General features: G+C 52.6%; 2 protein-coding genes across 4 annotated transcripts; one reads left to right on the top strand and one right to left on the bottom strand.

Moving 5' to 3' along the window:
• Positions 1-8,578: 8,578 nt before the first annotated feature.
• On the bottom strand, positions 8,579-11,554 carry GNGT2 (G protein subunit gamma transducin 2). 3 transcript variants are annotated; one of them, XM_014790803.2, is made up of 3 exons: positions 11,143-11,554; positions 9,341-9,446; positions 8,579-8,881 (listed from the first exon to the last, which is right to left on the bottom strand). In XM_014790803.2, exons 2-3 carry the CDS (start codon positions 9,422-9,424, stop codon positions 8,756-8,758), a joined length of 210 nt encoding a protein of 69 aa, XP_014646289.1. In that variant the 5' UTR covers positions 9,425-9,446; positions 11,143-11,554; the 3' UTR covers positions 8,579-8,755. The 3 variants fall into 3 exon arrangements, with proteins under 3 accessions (XP_014646289.1, XP_004434704.2, XP_087296331.1); XM_004434647.3 differs by lacking the exon at positions 11,143-11,554 and adding an exon at positions 10,157-10,352; XM_087440205.1 differs by lacking the exon at positions 11,143-11,554 and having other exon boundaries at positions 9,341-9,475.
• A 124-nt stretch (positions 11,555-11,678) lies between these two features.
• Positions 11,679-21,391, top strand: ABI3 (ABI family member 3). Its single transcript, XM_014790798.2, has 8 exons — positions 11,679-12,124; positions 16,147-16,314; positions 17,352-17,528; positions 18,941-19,026; positions 19,201-19,296; positions 19,503-19,690; positions 20,217-20,354; positions 20,705-21,391. Exons 1-8 carry the CDS (start codon positions 12,008-12,010, stop codon positions 20,866-20,868), a joined length of 1,134 nt encoding a protein of 377 aa, XP_014646284.1. The 5' UTR covers positions 11,679-12,007; the 3' UTR covers positions 20,869-21,391.
• Positions 21,392-21,816: the final 425 nt, after the last annotated feature.

The following is a 21,816-nucleotide window of genomic DNA, read 5'->3' as shown; positions in this document are numbered from 1 at the left end:
GAATGAGAACTCGTGGGTGGAAGTTAGAGAGGAAAATAGGAAGAACTTTCTAACAATTTGAGTTATTCATCAACAGCACAGGCTTGATAAACTCTGAGCTTCTGATGCCTCCTGGGGTGGGGGGTGGGGGTCAAAGGTCTTCGTCACTTTGGGGTATAGGAAGGTTTCTGCACGTGAATGCTCGTGCTCACTCAGGACCCTGCTCACCAGGACCTTTCTCATCATTTCTCCAGTGGCTTTCACCGTTTGTTTGTTTGTTTGTTTGTTTGTTTGTTTGTACCAAGACCCTCAGTAAGATATCTGTTTTACATCACAAACCAGTACACACACACACAAAACTGAAACAAACATTTAAGAAACAATATTCACCTTTACTACTGATAAATAAGTGAAAAGTAATGGGATATATTGGAGTATATGAGGAAGCCATTTGGTTTAAAATTAATTCGGCCTGACCTTGTTTTTCCAAAAGGGCCTGATCTGGCCGGTTAAGCAAACATTGTACGTCTGCTTTAAACATTTACTATGTCCCAAAGACAAGAATGATGCCCCTAAAGATAGGGATGTAACTCCCCCCACCACCCATATTGGCATTTCCTTAAGGATAAGCATCTCTTCCTGGGAACTAAGGATTAATTACCCACTTGCTGTGCTCACTTTGTGACCACTGACCTGCTGACCACTGACCTGCTGTGCCAGCTGAGCATCTCGAGACAATTATAAAAGGGACATTCCTATCACATGTGATGTATGCTCTTTGTTCCAAGACGGTATATAACCACTCTGTACCCCCCACTTCTTTGGTGCCCTTCCTCCCTTGGGCTGTAGTCCTCGAACCTGGCTCATAATAAACTCACCCCAATTTTGATTCATAGATTGAGTATGGATGGTTTGCATTGACACTACATGTAAAAGTACACTCCAATATTTTGTATTTTTAAAAAGTTAGTCACAATTTACTAAATTGATTTCATAACTCACAAATGGTTCTTAAACCACAGTTAGTAAAACACTTTTGAGCTTACCACCATCCCCCATTTTTCCTCTCCTAGCTCCAGCTTCCCTGAGACCCTCTCCACATTTCCTTTTCTCTCCATGCCCAGTAGCTCAGGGGAGAACCTTTCTTTCCTCCTCACCAACAGTCTGAGGAGCCCTTTGCAATACTTTTATTCTTGTGAAGGGCCGCCAGACAAGGGCATCTTCCAGAAGCTAGTGCCTGCCGTATGTTGTCCCTGATCAGAGTCACCAGCAGATGGCGGAGTGCCAGGACCACCAGGGCAGCCAGGTCTGTGCCTAGCCTGGTCTCTCCCTTATGCTAGATTCCCAGGGCTGTCCATTCATTATCTTCTTTATTTATTCATTTATACATGAGATAATGTATATACAACACTTGTCACAATGCCTGGCACATAGGAAGCCAATAAATTAGAGAACACACATCATCATTGAACATCCATTTGTTGAATACCTACCATGTTCTAGGAGCTGGAAATACAAAAATAAAAGACTTGACCTCTCCCTCAAGGAGCTTGAAATCTTGACTGATAAATCGAAGACTAAAATAGAGTATAAAATGAAAAGTCATAGGGGCCGGGGCCGGCCCCGTGGCTTAGCGGTTAAGTGCTCGCGCTCTGCTACTAGTGGCCCGGGTTCGGATCCCGGGCACGCAACAACGCACCGCTTCTCCATGCTGAGGCAGCGTCCCACATACAGCAACTAGAAGGATATGCAACTATGACATACAACTATCTACTAGGGCTTTGGGGAAAAAGAAAAAAAGGAGGAGGATTGGCAATAGATGTTAGCTCAGGGCCGGTCTTCCTCAGCAAAAAGAGGAGGATTAGCATGGATGTTAGCTCGGAGCTGATCCTCCTCACACACACACACAGAAAGTAATAGGCTCAGGAGTATATGTGAACACAAAGGTAAATGAAACCCACCTAGGTAAGGTGGAAAAAAAAGAAATCCAGACTCAAGGGCAGAACAGCATGTAAGTGCTACTATTTGTGTAGAAAAGGGGGAGCGTTTGTATGTATTGTTGGCTTGTATATGCATAAAACATCTCTGAAAGGTTACATGAGAAACGGGTGACACTGGTTTCTCCAGGGAGGAAACTAGGGGGAGAAAAGGAGGGAGGACTGTTCACCATCTACCCATTACATCTCTTGAGTTCTGGACCACCTCATTCTGAATGACCTATTCATTCAGTCACCAAGGAGAGAGTCAGGGAAAGCTCATAGAAGTGATGCTTAAACCTGGCTGTGACTCTGTAGGAATCAGCTAGATAGGGAAGGGGTGGCATGATAAGATGTCTCAAGCACAGCAGGAACGGTTGGAGGAGTTAAAGGAAGCTCTGCTGACTGGGGCCCTGGGGGCAGGGGTTGAGCATCGGGGAGATGTGAGGCCCCACAGCTAAGCAGGAAGGGCCTTGGTGCTCAACCCAGAATCATGACTTGGTCTTAAAGGGTCCGGAGAGTCAAGAAGGGTTTTAAGCAAGGGAACCACAGAAAAGACACTAGCAGCCAAGTAGGGGGTGGCCGGAGGGGGGCCCAGTAGGAGGGGAGTTCTGTGGGAGGCTGTTGAATCAAGGGGTGAGAGGTGGTGAGTCTTTAACTAAAGGCGTGGCAGAGGGAGCAAAGGGAGGAACAGATGAATGTGTGAGAGACGGAGAAGACAGAATCTTTAGAAATTCTGATTAGATGGGGTGGGGGGAGTGGGCTGGGGAGAGGCAGGTTTCCAGCTCTTCTTTGCCTCTCTCTCTCCCAGCCTCTCTGGTTTCTGTTTCCTCAGCTCTGATGCTGCAGACGATGAGTCACCCATATCACCGATTTCTGCGGTCTGGTAGAGAATAGGAAAGTCAGAGGGGCCGAGGGGACTTGAGAAGCTACTTCAGAGTAGCCTCCCCACTCCCAGCTTCTATTCCTCAGAAATGGTGGAGGACGACAAGGAATAGGACGGCTTGGTGCTATTTTGAACCCCACCTTAAACGCTGCTCCTGGATAAGCATCCTGCCTCCTCTATCAGGCCTGAGCCTCTGTCTCCCTATATAGGACTAAACACATAATATGTGGGCCCAGAGCAAAATGAAAATGTGGGGCCCTTGTTCAAAACTTAAGAATTAAACCAAGCACAGGGCCCTTCTAAGCAGGAGGCCCTGTGTGACAGCACAGGTGGAACACGTCCATAAAGCTGGTCTTGTCCCCAGGCCTCAAGCTCAGGTAGGGAATTGGTGGGGGGCAGCAGAGGGCTCTGAGGCACCAAGATGCCAAGCAGACCTCCATCCCCACCCCACTCCCTCCCGGCTGCAGGGGTGAGATCCAGAAGGCACCCGAGTCAGGAGATCTGGGCTGCCTGATCCACTAGGAAGGATTTTGAGCTGCTGCCAGCCCCAGAAGCCGAGCCCCGAATTAACCAGTCAGCTGTTCCCCTCCTGGGAATCCCATCCTGGGAGTCTCTGTTGAACACAGAGTGAGGAAAGAAGGTGATATAGCTCTTGAAACTTGAAAATTATTCAGCTGGATTGTTAGTTGACCAGGAAATCAGGAGTTCAAGAGCATCCCCCCTCTCTTCCTCCCTCTGCATCATTTTACTGCTCAGGATCATCAGAATTTCAATTATCCAGTCTCTGCTTGGCGTCCTTATACCTCTGATCCTCCCATCTTAGTGCTTTTTTTTTTCTTTATAATGGTCTATTTTTATTTATTTATTTATTGTGTGTGTGGGGAAGATTAGCCCTGAGCTAACATCTGTCGCCAATCCTCCTCTTTTTGCTGAGGAAGACTGGCCCTGGGCTAACATCTATGCCCATCCTCCTCTACTTTATATGGGACGCCGCCACAGCATGGCTTGATAAGCAGTGCGTAGGTCCATGCCCAGGATCCGAACCCTCGAACCCTAGGCTGCCGAAGTGGAGTGTGCGAACTTCACCACTGCGCCACCAGGCCGGCCCCTCTTCTTGGTTCTTTTCCTGGCTGTTTTTCCTCCACCGCAGCCTAAGGTGCTGATGTTCTCCAAGTTCAATTTTTGACCCTCTTCTCTTCTTGATCCACGTAGATGTCTTGAGCAGTTTCAACTATTTTTGCTACTACCAATCAATGATTCTCAACAGGGAACAAGGGGACAGAGGGGAAACCTGGGGGAATCATCTAGAATCACCTGGTGGGGAGGGCTTTCCAGCTGGTGACACCACCGTTCACTCAGTCATCTGAGACAGAAACTGAGGTCATCCTTGATGGTTTCTTGTCTTTCTCCCAACGTTCATTCATTCAATCTCTAAGCCCTGAAAATTTTACTTCCTAATCATCTCTCCAATTCATCATCTCCTCTCCCTTCTTGCTCCGCTTCCCCAATTCAGTCCCTAATCCCACCTGGGTGTCTGGATCCCCGTGATTCCCCTTTCTCAGGGGTGGCCCTGAAAGTCAGAGGGGAAAGGAATTCCTTCCTCCCTCATTCCTGAGAAGCAATTAAGATTCTAGTCAGATGATCAAGGTCTTAGAGTGCAACTGAAGGACTGATGACAAAGAAATCTGGGGAGGGCTATGTGGCTGGTCCCCTTGAGGTAAGCACAGAGACTGAAAATATTCAAGTGTCATGAACAGGTTTACCAGAAGGCCCCCAACTGCAGAAAAGGCCCTTTGGAACCCCGTAGATGGGATGACCACTGGGCTGACTAGGGCTCATGGAACAAAGCAGGAATAGAGGTTATGCGTGTGAAACCGCATGGGCTTTCCTTCATCCAGCCCAGTGCAGCTCCACCACTGCCCAATGACCCAGCAACAGGGAGAACCCTGAGCCCTCACACAGCACCAGACCTCGAGGCAACCAGCCGGTTCTCTGGTGGCAGTTCAACAGGGGGGACAGAGAGTTGTCCTCACTGGAATAGGCACTTATTCAGGAAGTGGATTTGTGTTCCCCGCCTATAGTGTCCCTGCCAACACTACCATCTTATGGAATGTCTTCCAGATGGCCATGGAATCCTAGACCATACTATCTCCAACCAGGAAGCTCTTCCCAGCCAAAGAAGAAAGACACTAAGTGTGAGGTAGATCCTGGAACAGAAGGATGACATTGGTGGAAAAGTTAGGGAAATCTAAATAGAGTCTGGAGTTTAATTAATAGTATTGTGCTGGGCCGGCCCGGTGGCTTAGCGGTTAAGTGCACGTGCTCCGCTACTGGCGGCCCGGGTTCGGATCCTGGGCACGCACCGACGCACTGCTTCTCCGGCTGTGCTGTGGCCGCGTCCCACATACAGCAACTGGAAGGATGTGCAACTATGACATACAACTATCTACTGGGGCTTTGGGGAAGGAAAAAAGGAGGAGGATTGGCAATAGATGTTAGCTCAGAGCCGGTCTTCCTCAGCAAAAAGGAGAGGATTAGCACAGATGTTAGCTCAGGGTGGATCTTCCTCACCAAAAAAAAAAAGAAAAAATAGTTTTATGCTGATGTTAATTTCTTGGTTTTCATGAAAGTACCAGGATTATGTAAGATGTTAACATTAGGGGAAGCTAGGTGAAAGGTATGTGGGAACTCTCTGTACTATCTTCGCAACTCTTCTGTAAATCTAAAATTATTTCAAAATGAAACTACTGAATTAAAAAAAAAAAAGAAGTAGGGGCCAGCCCAGTGGCGCAGCGGTTAAGCTCCCGTGCTCTGCTTCACCAGCCCAGGGTTTGCAGGTTTGGATCCTGGGCACGGACCGAGGCACCGCTTGTCAAGCCACGGTGTTAGGGCGTCCCATATAAAGTAGAGGAAGATGGGCACGGACGTTAGCCCAGGGCCAGGCTTCCTCAGCAAAAAGAGGAGGATCGGCAACGGATGTTAGCTCAGGGCTAGTCTTCCTCACAAAAAATAAATAAATAAAAAATAAAATAAATTAAAAAAAAGAAGTAAGACAAGGGGCTGATGTCCACAGGATTTGCTGATCTCATCATGTGTCCAGCATCTGGAAGCCAGTGGCTTTAGAGAGTGAAGGACTGGCCTGGTGAAGCCCCAGTTTGGTGCCAGCTAGGAGACACCATGTTGCAAAGATGAGGCGCTGTCCAAAGGCTGCTGGATGTGCTCTGAACTGAACCAGTAACAGCAGACGGTGCTTTGCTTTCGTTGCTAAACAATTCGAGGATCTGTGAGATAGAGGTGGGGATGGATGGCTCCAGTTACACCAATGACCCACTCTCAGAATGATCATTCTCATCCTCTGACCTTGCTAATGGGAGGATTTGGGCACGCAAGGAAGGAAGGCTGCCACAAGGGAGCAAAATAATAATTCCTCTGAAGTGGAAGCTGACACTGCCCTCAGCCATTTGAGGCTCCTTCTGGCACTAGGAAAACAGAGGGAAAAGGGGGTCAGAGTACTGGGCCGATGACTGACCTTAAGGCTCAGAGGTCCTGTGATTGTTACCACACCTTAGGGGGGCCAGGAAGGGTATGGGTGGGGCCAAGAGAACACGGGGGCACCATGCCCTGAGTAAAGGTGAACAGAAGAAACTGCTGCTCTACTCAGAGTCCTGCTAAGGGTTCAGAATCCTCAGGAATAAAGGTTGGAGTCAACCCCTTGGACTGAGAACTCCACCCAGTGAGATTCTGCCTGAACGCAGGAGAACAGGTCCAGGTGAGTAGTAGAAAGAAGCCAGAGCCACATGGCCTATGGCCATAGGACTGTAACCCCATCTGTTTTTCCTTTTCTACTGCTGGAGTCATATGGAATATTTACCCTTCCTCATTTTAAAAAATAACAATTATTGTATTTAAACATTTTCTCTTTCTCATTCCTCTTCTTTGCTGTCTCTTGAGTGGAGTATATTGAGAGTGGCTGAATTTATTCTAGGTTGCAGCATGGTGAAGTGAGGTCAGGATGGAATTGGGAAAGGAGTGGACATTCCCCAGGACATCCTGGATTCTGATCAGTGGCCCATGACCCCACCAGTAGCAGCAGGACGCACCCTTGGGCTGTGGCCCACTGGGGAGGGGGTGGTGAGCGAGTCTGCCTCTCTATGTCAGATCACTGTATTATGTTAGGTTTGTTTTCAGATACTTGCTTTCAATCCTATCTAGTAATCCCCCAAACCAGAAACTTGGACATCATCCTCGACAACCTGTCCTTCACCCATCACTCAATGAGATGTCAAGATCTGAAAACTTTATTTATCGTCACCCCACCTCCCCTCTAGACTTACAGTCACTGCCCTAATTCTCCCCTGATCTAACAATCACCTCCTTCATTGTCTCTCTGCCTCCACTCTTTCCCCTTTCAATCTTACCGAAAGCCAATTTCTTTCTAACTGCAAACATTACCAGCTCACTCCCAGCAGATAAGGTTGTTTAGTATAGCAAACAAGATCCCTCTGATCACCTCCACCCCCACATCTCTAGTAGCATATCCTAGGGATCTAGGCCTCTCTCTTGACATTCCAACAACTCCAACCTGATTATGTTTGCATTGAAACCCTGGTTCTTTTCTTTTTCTCATATCTATGTCTCTGTTTAGACTGTGCCTTCAATCAGATTTGCCATCCATCCACCCATTTACAACTTAACCCTTTAGGACTCAGCTTGGGACATCACCTCCTTCTAGAGGCCTTTCTTGACCACTCTCCCAGGAGCCAACACATTCATTGAGGTGGATTAGGTAGCCCTCCCACGGGTCCCCATCATATTCCATGCAGACCTCTCTGAGGTTGCACTGAACGCATTGTATCATGAGTGTCCATCTGTGTCTCCTTTAGACAGTAATCACCTTGCTATCAAGGCCGAGGAATCAGTCCTCTCCTTCACTGTACTCCTAGCCCCTAGCAGAATCCAGCCTCCCTTCTGCTAATCAAAGCCTGTCCCTCGGCTACCTAAATACCTTCATAGGATTTGTATTGCCCTGAGGGTGAAAAAGAAAGTTCTTAACCGAGCTCACAGCAAGGTCCTTTAAGACTTGACCCCACCTCCCTCTCCAGCTCCATGTCTCACCACTCCCTGTTCTGCCCCTGCCCCACTAGCCTGCAGCAGTTCCCATGGACCCTGTTCATTGCCCTGAACGTCCGTCTGCTGTGTGCCCCTACACCACCTTTGATTTTCCCTTCCCCATAGCAGCGCTTGCTGATTTAATTGTACACTCTTTGTTCCATGTCTTCTCTGCTAAATTCCATGAAAATAGGAGCCATATTAGTCTCCAATTAGTCTCTCCAATCTTTAGTTCCCAGCACATTATAGACCCTCAATAACATTAAATAAATCATGACATTGTGACTTTACAAACTCTTTTTGTCATCAGGCCATCTGGGGTAAGCGAAATGACTAAGAGGAGGACCACTGGATCGGACATGAGTTGGGGAAAAAGGACCCCCAAACTCCGGCTCCCAACCCAAACTACTCTGATGGAAATGCTTGGAGGACAGTGGAGGGGAAAGGTGGGAGGGGTTCTAAGGAGGAGTAAATGTTTCCTAAGGACTGCCATCTGGGGTCTCAGAATATTGCAGGCTCTTCAGATCCCACTACACCAGGTGCCAACTGCCAAGCTAGGGAAGCTCAGAGTGTTTCCAAGTGGGGTCAGGAGGCACCCAGCAGGTGGAGGAGATAATGGGAGAAAAGAGTTGAAAGTGGGTTTGGGGAATAGACTCGCAATGCATGCAGCCAGGTATCTTTACTCATTCTGTGACTAAGAGAAGCTGAAAATTCACAGGTTCCATGGGTGTCCCAGGACACTTCGTTCTGGGTGAGGAGTGGGTCTGAGGAGGGACAGACATTCCAGTGAGGGCTGCCGGAGCCATCAGCTTATCACACAAGAGCCTTTCTCCTTGAAGGGATTCTTGTCCTCAGGGACGCCTTTGAGAAGAGGGTCATTTCCTGCTTCGGCCTCCACATACTCCTTGATTTCCTTTCCTGTCTTGGAAATCTGCGAGAAAGCAAAGTATGGTTCTAGCTCTTGTTTGTTGCTCAGGGTCCATGACTAGGTCAGTCCCAAGAAAACAGGCTTTAGGGCAGGGTGGGGACAAAGGTCAGAGAGGAGAAAAATGAAAAGGACAGGCAAGTGGGAGAGGGGTGTGAGTTCCTTGACCAGAACCACAAAGCCCAACTCTTACCTCCAAGGGGACACTTGGCCAGGCCCTGCCCAGAGACAGGGCTGGACACACCGCCCTCCAGACTCTGGGGCTCTCTCCTATACACCACCACTGGGTCAAATTCCAGCCTCCTTCCACATCCTACTCCATCCCAGAGGCACCACCCGCTCCTTCTACTGCCCTGGCGAGGTCCCACCCCCCCTGTTGTCCATCACCCCCTCCTACGTGTCCCGGCTCCACGAGGCGCAGGGAGGGATGGAGAAGAGGAGCGGGGAAGGGAAGAGGAGGCTCACCGGAGCTCTAGGGTTCTTCACTTCCTTCTTCAGCTGCTCCACCTGCATCCTCAACAACTCCTTCTCACTGAGCTCCTGGGCCATCCCGCCCGGGAGACACCTGGTCCTGGAAAGGATTCCGCAGCTGGGATTGCAAATCCCATGGGCTCCCCCAACTCCCTCCTCTGTGCCCTCCACAACCTCAGGTTCTACCTTCTTCCCTGCCATGTCCCTCAACTCAGGCCCCTCATCGCTCACCGTATATTCACTGCACCCCCCTCATCACGAGTCTAGGCTGATGGGAGAGGCACAATCTTTGCCCTTGGATAAGGGTCTGTCTACAGAGGAAACCGGAGTCAGAGCACGGAGAAGGGAGAGAAAGGAAGATTTGGGAAGCAAAGTTATTGTTCCACATAACAACACAGGTAGAAGTTTTCAAGAAACTCCAGGTCCGGTCAGGGAAGAATGTACCCTAGTGGTCAAGGGAAGGGCTCTGGAGACTGCTGGACTCCAGCTCTGATCCCGGCTTTGCTGCTTCCATGCTGGGGCCTTAGGCAAGACTCCTTGAGTCTTAGTTTCCCCATCCACAAAATGGGTATAATACTAGTCCCTACCTTATACGATTATTGTGAGCACTACAAAAATAATCCATATAAGATATTTTAATACACTGCCTGGCACATAATGAACACAATACATTTATTATTATTATTACTATTATTATTATTCTTATCGTCGTCATCATCACTACAGGGTTATCAGGAAGGCCTGCCTGGTGCCTAACCTCAATAATTCCAAGACTAGATCCCAGCCCAGTGCAAACTCAGCCCCTCTCACCTGCCAAGAAAGAGCGTGCACTTCAAGTCACTTGTCCCCGACCCAGACAAGATGTTGTTTGAGCCTCCCAGATCCTCATCAGCCAAAAGTCTTTGGATAAAGCAGATGGTCTGGAAGCCCAAATCTCTGAGGCCTAAGCTGATCATAAGCTCAAGGGTCTAAGCCCATCCACCAGCCTGAGCCTCCAAGCCCTCACTGCCTGCAGACCAGACACCCTGCCCCCTGCCCCCTGCCCCAGCCCCTGTCCTGTAGGAACCCCTCTAGCTTAGAGCCTATTTCCCCACTTCCTACCCTCCAGCCCTACCTGCTCCCCTCCCCCTGCCTTCTCTCCCAAACCCTCCTCTCCTCTACCTCTGAGCCTGCTCTGAGGCTAGTCTTCCCAATGAGGCAAGTCCTAGCCCAGCTTCTGACTTCCTTCACCCAAGAAGCCTTGTGTCCCCATTGGAGCCCCACAATTTCACCTGACAAGGTTCTCCCAGCTCAATCTTCATTCACTCATTCAATAAAAGCAGACTCACTTAGGAGGCTGTGTCAGTCAGAGCTTGGGGCCACAGCCGCCTCTAACACCTGCCTCCAGGCTTCTTTCCTCCGTGCCTCCCTCTGAGTCCTGGGTATCAGGCTCCCTCAGCTGTTCCTGAGTACCCACATCTTGATCTTTCTCTTAGTCTCCTCCCATGACCACCCAAGGGCCATGCTGTTTAACAGACACCAGGCTCCTGCTCAGGCTGACGCCTCTAATGACAAGGGCCCCCTCGTGAGGAGCAGATGTTAAGGGGCCAATACAGTCATCTCTTTCTCCTGCCTCTAGGATGACAGACTGGGCAGTGGGAGGGGCAGAGAGGAGGCCCGGAGTCCATCCTAACTTCTCCTGCTCCAGGATCCAAGTCCCGCTCACAGCTGTGAGCTCTAAGAACTTGAGATCAGGACAGGACCCTGGAGGTCATCGAGTCCAACTCCCCTCTTAATGCAGGAAATAGAGCACATACCTCCTGAGGCCGGCTCAGTGCTCTCTCCACTGCTGCTTCCTGAAACCGACCAGTTAATCTGGAACTTGAAACTGGCGATTCTCAAAGGACTTCTCAAAGTCCTTCCAGTTGTCTAGTCCGAGTCTCTCATGCTACACTTGGTCAATTTCATCTTGTCCTGCCTCCACCAGGCACAGAGCACGTACACCAGATCTTCATGGCACGTAACCCTTCAGAGACTTGATAACACTTCTCAGGGGACGTCTTGTTGTATCTTCCTGGTGTCCAACCTGATTCCTCTTGCTGCCGCATCAGCTGTTCACCGTTGTTGCTGCACCGCCACCCCACAGCCCCCCAGCATGACTGGTCTCCATATCCTCTCCACCCTCCAATCCCCTGTCCCTTGGTGACTCATCCCTGAGCTTCCCAAGGAAGCCCCCACCCTCTGCCTTTTCCTCCCCTTCATGAGTGGAAAATCCATCTCCACCCCCCATAGTAGGCCAGCCCCCTTCCTCCTCAGTCTCCCACCCCCCCACCGCCCCACCGAACAGTTTCCTCTCCAGGCCCAGGGAGCAATCACAGCCGCCCCGACCTTGGCTTCCTCTGCTGGGAGGGATTGGGGGGCTGGGCCCCCAAAAGGCCCCTGGCTTCCCCCTTCCTTCCCCCTTCCTCTGGGCAGGGTACAGAGAGGTGCAGGCTCGGGGAGCAGGGACTGACTTCCTCTTGTCTCGGAATGAGCATGCCTGCCCTTTGCAAGGGGGTTTGGGTCTCTCACACAGAGGAAACCAAAAGCAGTGAGAGGGAGGGAAGGTAGAGCGACCAATCAAGGGCAGGGTGAGGCACAAAACCAGCGGGCTCCCTGGGGAGCCAGTCAGAGGCCGGGGCCATGGCGGAGCTGCAGCAGCTGCAGGAGTTTGAGATCCCCACCGGCCGGGAGGCTCTGCGGGGCAACCACAGCTCCCTGCTGCGCGTCGCAGACTACTGTGAGGACAACTACGTGCAGGTAGGCAGAGCGGGGACAGGCCGCGACACCCCAGCCCCTCGAGGGGCCCAGAGCCCTTCCCCAGGGCAGGGCCGTGGGAGCCATCCTGACAGGTGCTTGTCCTGGGTCCCGGCCAAGGAAGCCTCCCACTCCAGGCCTCGGCTTCATCCCAGTTCCCTTAGACGTTACCCCTGACCCCACGCTACCCAAGTCCCTACTGTGCCCCTTCTCTCTCCCAGAGCCTCAGAGATGTCCAGGCAGGCAGGGCCGTCCCATCCTGTTATCAGGCCTCACTCAGGTTCATCTCCCTCCTAGCCACTCACTCAAATCCAGAGGCCCAAAGACTTGTCCTCACACACTTGTGGGCACCATCATTCCATGTTCAGGCTGGCTCTAGGTAAGACCTCAGAAGAACTTCTCGAACACTGTAGTGAACTTGAGATGGACAATGGAAGGAGTTCTTTCCCTGGTATTTGAGGCAGAGCGGAGAGACCAGGCTGGGTTACAAAGACGGGGTCTGACGCAGAGGCAAGGGGGATGGACAACGTGACCACTGGAACAGGCGACCAGCAAAAGATGAGGATAGTCGCATTTTAGAACAGTTTTCTAAATTGTGTGGTTGTCCTAGGACCGCAAATACAGATTCCTGGATGAAGGGAAGAGGGGTGAGGGAAACTTAGCAATGATTGGGCACCTCTGTTATTTCATTAATCCTCATAACCACCATGTGAGACAAGTATTATTATATTCCTATTTCTTAGATGAGGAAACAGCAGCACAGGGAGGCAAGGTGACTCATCCAAGGTCACACAGCTTGGAAACGGTAGAGCCGGGCATCAGCCCAGACTTCCTGAATTCTGAAGCCAAGCTCTCTCCTCTCCACCTTTCCACCTCCCTGACATGCTGTATGACTTTAAGACAGTTTATTTGCACTCTCTGTTCTCAGTTTCTTCTGCTCTCTTAAGAGCTACAGGCTAACCCTGTTATCTCCCGGGCAAAACTTCATTTTTCTAACCTGTTTTAACCAAACTGTGAGAAGAGGCACAGGGACTTCCCAGCTCAGTGAGAGTATTGAAAAAATAATAATAAAAGGAGCAAGTGCTTACGGGAGAATGGCACACTGATAATAAGAGTGATATGATAATGATAACGCTCCGCACCCTTACTTTGGGCAGGTGTGGTGCCCGCATCGCCTCCTTTGGTCCTCACCCCAGTCCTGTGAGGTGAGGACCAGGAGGATGAGGTTCGGAAACATTCACTCGCTTTCCCAAGGACTCCCAAGCTGGTGGCAGAACTTGGATTTGAACCCGTAACTCTGGAAGGCACGCTCCTCCTATCGGCAAGCACAGAAACAGTCCTTCCTACTTCAATAACCTCTGCACACTCAACGTACTCCCAGACAGGTCCTATCTGCGCACACAGTGTGCACACAGGATTTGGGGTCACAAAGACCTGAGTCCAATTTCCAACTCTGCCACCGACCAACCATAGGATCTGCGGCAAGTTTCCTCTCTGATTCTTAACCCTTCCTTCATGGTGGTCACATAGCTTAAACGTGATAAAGTATTAAAGCATTTAGCCCAGTGCCTGCCCCTTAAGAAGGGCAGGATAAATGGCAGCTGTTACCATTATTATTATTTTTGTCATCACCGTCATCATCATTCATCAGAAGGATGAAAGACGCATACAGATAATAAAAGTCGATTCTAGCAAGGCGAAGCAGCCCCTGCAAAAACACCCAGGGCATCGGAAGCCTGGACCCAGGCCAGAATCCCTGGACCCCTGCTTCCTTCATGCAGAACACTGACTACTAGGCCACATAATCAGCTACCTTTCCTGGCCTCTCTGAGGATCTTTGGGAAGCAAATGGCTAGGAGCCGTTTGGATGACTTCTCAGGACTGCTCTTAAACAAGGCCTGGTTCCCACGTGCTCTGTCCCTCCCCCAACCCCCCCCCCTCCCCAACCAGGTGTCAGGAAACCCATGGGGAATGGGGGAGGGCAGGCCGGGGTCAGCTGTAGGGTTCTCGGTCAGGGTCCGTCGAGTTTACAGACAGGATGATTTGCATGATGAATGAGCAGGCAGCCACAAAGATGGATCCCAGACACTTGGCTCTCCAGACCTAACTTTGGGCCAAGACCACAGCCGGGGTCAGTAGGCAGCCAGGCTGTAGCCTCCCGGAGCTGCACCCAAGCAGACAGTTTTCCTGTTTGGGCTGACAATTCCACATGCCAGTCCAGGGAGGGGACAGGACAGGAGAGGCGAGCTGAGAAATCTGGGTAGAGACCAGAGGTGTAGCGCTGCTCCATTCTAGGCCTTTGTTTCCTCTTCTATGAGAAGGTCTTGAACTCTCAACTGCTATCCTTTCTGGTTTTAACACCCTGGGTTGCTTTCTGCTGATGAAATGTGAATTACATGCAAATGAACATCTCTTTTCTCACAGTTGGAACAGAAAGGCAGGAGGGGCACCTGAGGGGAGAAATACTGGAGGGGCTGCTCAGAAAGTTCTGGGCCTGCCCTTGGGCTCCAGCCTGCTCAGGCTACACTGGAGGCCCCAGGTCTCTCAGCACCCTGCTCTGATAGGTTCTAGGACTGCTATCCTCTGACGGGCACTGAGGAGCACCCAAGGGCCCTTAGCAAGGGGACCCTCTGGTGTAGCCTTGCCTGTCAGGCCACGGGCCTTGCCCAGACTCTCCCTGGACTTACCCCCTGCCCCTGGAAAGGTACAGGCTGCAGGGTAGCATCTCCAAGACCTGACATGAGATGAGGAAGCTGCCTGGGGAACCAAATGACCAGAGAAGTTTTGCCCCAGCCTCCATGGTCTGATCTGGGACTGAAAAACACCTCTTCTGTCTTCAGGCAGCCCTCTCCCACTGACAGGCACAGTGCCTGCATGCAGTAGGAAGATGCCCAGCAAGTGTCTGGGTTCGAATTCAATCTGTTAATTAACTCAAAAATGCATATTTATTAAGCATCGTCTGTGTGTTGGGCACTATTCCAGGATGGGATACAGAATAAATCAGACAAGCTCCCTGCCCTCACAGCACTTACATTTTAGTGTATGTGTGTGGGGGTGGGGAAATAGATAATAAAGTAAATAGGTACATAATATCTGATAGTGCTAAGTGCTATGAAGAAAAGAGAAAAAGGCAAATATGATAGAGTCAATCCAGCAGTGAGCTGGGAGAAATCTTAGGGCGGTGAGGGAAGGTGTCTCTGGGGAGCTGAGACTTAATAATAAGAAGGATTCTAGAAAGAAGTACAGCAAGTGCAAAGGCCCTGAGGTAGAAACAATCTTAGCTTGATCAGGAATGGAAACCCAATGGCCAATGTGGCTGGAGGGGAGTAAGTGAGAGAGGGAGTGGTAGGGGATGAGGTTGAAGAGGAAAGCAGGAGCCAGCCTTGGTGGGGCCCTATGGAGGCCATGGTTAGAAGTTGGGGTTTTATTCTCAGTGTATTAGGAAGCTATTGGAGGGAATGAATGAACGAAGTCACTCTCCTCTGGGCCTCAGTTTCCTTATCTATAAAATGGAGCAGATCATTGGCTTCCAAACACCAACCTGTAGACCGGAGCTAAACAAAGAGGACAAGAGCCCCCTGGGTTGCTTTTAACGGCACAGATCTGTCGGCCTCCCTCCCAGAGAATCTGGTTAGAAGGTCTGGGATGGGGGCCTGCTGTTAGTTGGTTGACTTTCAAGTTTGAGAATATCTCCTCCAGCCAGAATTGCCTTCCTCCTTCCTTTCTACTATTGACCGTTTACCCCCCAAAAGGGGGTGCTGGGGTCAATCCTCAGCTTGACTGTTTGAGGAGGGGTATCTTCCCTCCCCTTGCACCCATTCCCCAGGGCTGCAGATGCACTTTCCTAATGCCCCCTGAGTCCCTCTTACCACAACACTATTCCTGTGGAAACTACCTCAGACATCTCAGGGTTGCTGCTTTCTCCCAGCTCAGCCCCACTTCCCTATACCGTCTCCCACCCAACCCGCCCAGTCAGGGCCCCAGTGGAAGGTGCTGCCCTCAGACCAGGGCTGTGTGTATTTCAGGCCACAGACAAGCGGAAGGCACTGGAGGAGACCATGGCCTTTACCACCCAGGCCCTGGCCAGCGTGGCCTACCAGGTGGGCAACCTGGCCGGGCACACTCTGCGCATGCTGGACCTGCAGGCCGCCTCCCTGCGGCAGGTGGAAGCCCGCGTGAGCACCCTGGGCCAGGTAAGGCGTGTGGGAAGGCTCCTTGCATCAGCTCCCAGCCCTTCCGCCCCCCTTGGATATTTCCTCCAGCAAAAGTTGTTTCCTGCCTTCCTCCTGATGCCTGACTCCAACATAGAAGCTTGGCACTTCCCAAGCGTTTTGTGCCTTCTTGTCTCTCTGGCCACGTCTCAGGGCTGGGCCTTGCTGCCCCATCAGACTAGGACCTCCCTGAAGGCAGGGAGGTTCTTTTGCTAAATTCCACCCTGCACAACAGAAAGCGGCTCTACCAATCAAGGTGGCTGCAGAGCACAGGAAAGAGGTAGATGGATCCTGTTTCCATCTAAACACAGGCGGTAACTTAATGAATGTTCTGGACCCAGAGTGCTTGCTTGGCAAGGTCATCTTCAGCCCTGGAAGCACTGCCGCCGCCATACAGTGCCCCCCACCCATCTAGCATACACGCCCTCCTCCTTCCTTCCTGGATCCTTGGCTGAGGAGTTGCCCCATGAACCACATGCACAGATCCAGTTACACACAGGCCTGGCCCACACATCACCCACATGTTCAGCGTGGGGTGTGTCTTTTCCTCTTGCCCAGCAGACTGGAGTTCCCACCCTCTCCATGCTGTAGGTTTCTCCACAGAACATCCCAAGAGGAAGTTAGTTCACTTATTTGACCCCCAAAAGAGAGAACTGATCCAGCCACAATTCCAGCCACCTCCCCGTTATCCCCCTCTGCTCTGAGCTGGCCCAGTGCTTGAGTCTCTTCCCAGCCCCCCCAGGGATGCTGTGTTTTCTCTTTTCCTCTGGTTCCTGCTCAGCTAATAATAACCCTCATTCTCTTCCACCAGGAAGTTTCTCCAAAGTGGCTCCATCCTCCCCTGGCAACTCTTTTCCCAAATGGTGTGTGGCCTTGGGGACAGAACTGACTCTTTGTCTGGACCTCACTGCCTCCCATGGTCCCTGCCCTCGCCCCAAAGTCTCTGTCCTCTTCCTCTCTTAAGGGCAAGGGTGCTATACAGAGGCTGCCTCACTGTCACCTCAAACCCTGTCATGCAGATGGTGAACATGCACATGGAGAAGGTGGCCCGAAGGGAGATTGGCACCTTAGCCACTGTCCAGCGGCTGCCCCCTGGCCAGAAAGTCATCCCCCCGGAGAGCCTACCGTCCCTCACACCCTACTACAGGAGACCCCTCAACTTTGGTTGCCTGGATGACATTGGCCATGGGATCAAGGTAGAGAGAGGGGCCCCTCCTCTTCCTCCACGACACACCCTCTTCTGCCTCATGAGCCCCTTCTCTCCAGCGGCCCGCTGGAGAGAACACGGCTATGTTCTTGTCCCAAGCTGCAGCCCCTTTCTTTCCTCACCCCCTGAAGCCATCACCCTAAGCCCCCTTACTCCCTAAGACCCCTCCTCCTCCCTAAAAATCCTCATGACCCCTCCCTCCAAAACTGGCCTTCACCCTGTGCTCAGATGATCTGCTGAGAGCGACATTTGAACACCCTGTCCCCCGCCCTCGGGTGCTGGGCGTGTGTGTGAAGGGGAAGAGGGGGAAGGGAGGGTGTCAGGGTGTGCATGAGAATTGCTCCCCAGCCACATGAGAACAGCAACTTCCTCTGTCTGGAGGTTTGAGGTCACCGCACTGAACAGTCACCCCAGAGCTGCTGTTGGGTGGGAAGGGGTGGGGGTGCAGCCACTCAAAGGGGACATGGTGAAGAGAGGGGAGCATGACTAGCATTTTCTTCTCAGCCCATCTCCCTCTGAGAGGTGGGAGAAGACACACACAGAAACACACACACACACCCCTATCCCATTTTGTAAATTCCTGTATCCGTGCCCCAACATTCCAGATTAGATTAAAGCTCTCCCGTATCTAAATGACCTTTTGAAATCTTTAACATACCATCTTCCCAAAAAGGAGAAACTACACTCCCTCCTTCAGTCCTTAGGCCTCTCCACCAGTAAGTTCTTCCTATTGTTCAACTTAAATTCTTTATGCTTCAGCTCAGGTCCCTTTTGTCTTGTCCTTAGTGAAGTACAGCTCACAGGGAACACCATTCCCCACGAACCCACTCTCCTTGGGCGGGAACCCTCTCAGTGACAGAGGTGCTCTCCTGCCTGTGGGTTTGCACCTGGTCATTTCTACACTCAACTCTAAATGTTCTGCTCCTCTCTGCCCTGAACTCCCCAGAGCCAGTTCCCCAAGCCTGTGAAAATGACAGGTTGGACATTTCTAAGTGTGGTGATGTTCTCCTTTCCCCACTCCCTCCTCAGTCTGCGCTGGGGCTGGGGTCTGGCCAGGTTAGGGACCACCCAGGTGGGCGCTGAGAAGCTTGGTGGGGGGGTGATGATGAGCTCACTCAGCCGCCTGAGGCTGTGCAGAGGAAGTGGCCGGCAGACAGTCTGCGCTCCGAGGTTTCCGTTGGGCAGACTTGAGGCCCAGGGCCCAGGGCCCAGGGCCCAGGCGGAGCAAGAGGGGGTGGGGTGGGGTGGGGTGGGAGAAGGCGCTGGGAAGTGGAAGTGGGAACTAGCTGTGCCCGTGCTCTCCCTCCCAGTTCTCATCTGCCCCTCCCACATTTCCTCTCTGGGATGAGGGGGGCCATTGGGGGGCCCCATACACGTCAGCCCACCCCTGCTCCCCCGCAGGATCTGAGCACGCAGCTGTCGCGGACCGGGACCCTGTCTCGAAAGAGCATCAAGGCGCCTGCCACACCCGCCTCGGCCACCTTGGGGTGAGGCCTCGCCACCATCCAAAGCAGCCCCGCTCCGTCCTGACACTCGACTCCCCCACCCCGCCCCAAGGCGGGCGCCAAACTTCCTCCTCGGCCAGCTGCCCCCTCCTCCCCACACCCGACCCCTGCTCTCCAGAAGCCTTCCTCCCTCCTAACGACAGCCCCAACCCCCAGGAGACCGCCCAGGATCCCCGAGCCCGTGCTGCTCCCGGTGGTGCCCGACGGCAAACTCTCGGCCGCCTCATCTGTCTCTTCCCTGGCCTCGGCCGGGTGAGCCCCACAAGTCCATGTGGGGGGTGGCAGGGGGAGGGGTTGAAAGGGGCCTCCTGCTAGTTGTCATGGCGACTACTGGGGTTGAGGGGACTCGGGATCGCAGGGGCGGGGCATATGATTGAAGGGGCGGGACCAGGTGGGGGATGCTGAGTTAGAGAAGGTGTCCCCCAACCTAGACGAGCCCCTCTTTCTCTGGTCTCCAGCAGCGCCGAAGGTGTCGGTGGGGTCTCCACGACCAAGGGGCAGGCAGCGCCCCCACCCCCCCCACTCCCCAACTCCATGGCCCCGCCTCCTCCACCAGATGCCTCCGACGTCTTCCTGCCGCCCCCTCCGCTGGAGGAACTGTCCCTGCCGCCCCCTCCGCTGGAGGAACTGTCCCTGCCGCCGCCAGGTAAGGAGCTCCGCCCTCTCCTCCTCGCTCAGCCTTTCTTACCTCCCCATACTCCTCCCCACCCCACCCCTCTTGAATCTAATCGGGCCCACCTCAGTGAAAGCTTTGTCCAAGGTAGAGGTCATGGGAGAAAAAGGAGGCAGAGGAAGTGAACTAACATAACTTGGCGCCTGCTTTATACCAGGCCCTGGGTTTGAAGCTTCTCATCCATTTTCTCACTTAAACTCAACAACCCTAAGAGGATCTTCACATTCCCGTTTAACAGATGAAGAAGGCTGAGAGGTTAAATTAAGTGACTTGTCCACGGGTCACCCAGCTGGATGGCAGTCTGACTACCCCATACTGTTCACTGAGCACCTACTACTTGCTAGAGGCATTGTGGGAGGACCAGGATGGGCAGGGCTGGAGGAAGATTACATAACATGGGTAGATCCTGCTAGGGCCCTGCTCTTGAACAGCCAAGTTTCCTGCGGTGAGTGGAGGGGTTCCCTGTGCCCCACTCCCAGCTTTTCTGCTTCCCTCTCAGCCCCAGAGCTGCCCTTGCCCCTGGACCTGCCCCCTCCTCCACCCCTGGATGTAGATGAGTTGGGGCTGCTGCCTCCACCCCCACCAGGCTTTGAACCCGAAGAGCCCAACTGGGTCCCTGCTGCATACTTGGAGAAAGGTACCTGACTCCTGGGACTGAAGGGCACCAGGGTTCCCCCCACTCTTCTACCCCAGAGGCATTCTGGGCCTGTTGCCCTCTCACTCCCCCCCACACACACATACATATTTTCTGACAAACTGAGCAAGCGTTTCCCCAGGAGTCATCTCAGAACCAAGCTGAGAACAGCTGGCCTGGTACTGATATTAACTGAGCTGGGGAGGGGTCCCCAGGGCCTGGGAGAAGGCACCTCCTTCCCCACTCCCTGCAGCCTTCTCCTCTAGATGCTCCCTAGAGTCCAGTATGGGGGCCCTGCATGCCCACGGTGGGGCAGAAGGCACATCTCACAGAGCCCCTCTCCTGCTCTGCAGTGGTGACGTTGTACCCATACACCCGCCAGAAGGACAACGAGCTCTCCTTCTCTGCGGGAACGGTGATCTGCATCACCCGCCGCTACTCCGATGGCTGGTGTGAGGGCGTCAGCTCCGAGGGGACTGGATTCTTCCCGGGGAACTATGTGGAGCCCAGCTGCTGACAGCCCGGGGCTCTCCGGGATGCTGACCAGGCTCTGTCCTGAGTGAGCCTCTCGAGCCCCAGGCCAAAGCCAGCTCCAAGGTCGAGGCTGGACTAGGCCTGCCCACCTCTTGGGCTGTGAGCTGTGTCTGCCCCTTTCCCACACTGTGATGGGAAGGGGTCCTGGGGAGAGAGGTACCCGGAGGCCTGCTGCAGACAGGAAAGAACTGAAAGCCAAGGAGTTTGGTGACCTTGTCCACCAAGTAGACAGGAGAGGACCCCTACTCCACGCAGGGTGGGGTCTCCAGCTGCAAGTGCCAACTCTGAATAAAACTCTGACCCTCTTGACAACTGCCCTGCAGGGCTAGGGGGCCAGAGACGGGAGGGATTGAAAGGCATCCCAGTTTTAAGCCTCCTGCTAATTATTGAGCCCTCCTCTGCCTGCCCCTAGCAGCCGTGTCTCCCATTTCCTGGGTTCTCATTAGGTGCCCTCTACACTAGACCCCTGATGCCTCTCTGCAACGATTGACTGCACCTTGTTCTTCGGCCTGTTGCTTGCTGTGTGTTATGTGTTCAGTCTTGGTTCCTTAAGCTGGGCACTCCTCCAAGAGTGGGGACTAACTCCCTCACTTAAGTGGGGCTCTCTGAGAGCAGAGACCACCTCACCCTCACCCCTTAGACTGCGGCGCGAGAGATCTCAGTCACCTCTTCCCCCTTCACCTCCTTTATAGCTCTAAAACACCAAAGAGGGAGGAGGGGCTTGGGTTCCGCTGGCTCTGCTTTAAAATATCATGGCTTTCTGTTCCACACGGGAGGAGGGGGGCGCAGAGGGCCCAGCCCGCGAGGCGACTTTGGTAAAGTCCCTGGTCTCTTGCTGCATAGACGAGGCTGGGGTGCCAGGAGACACCACCGCACGCTGCGAGGTCCCTGGCTGGCCGGCCCCAAGCCGGACAGTGTGCTACCTCGTTCC

The sequence above is a fragment of the Ceratotherium simum genome, chromosome 16, assembly GCF_057802395.1.
Source record: "Ceratotherium simum simum isolate JZ-2026a chromosome 16, ASM5780239v1, whole genome shotgun sequence".
Taxonomy (NCBI): domain Eukaryota; kingdom Metazoa; phylum Chordata; class Mammalia; order Perissodactyla; family Rhinocerotidae; genus Ceratotherium; species Ceratotherium simum.
Note: the sequence above shows the minus strand (reverse complement) of the source record. Positions and strands in the feature narration are given on the sequence as shown.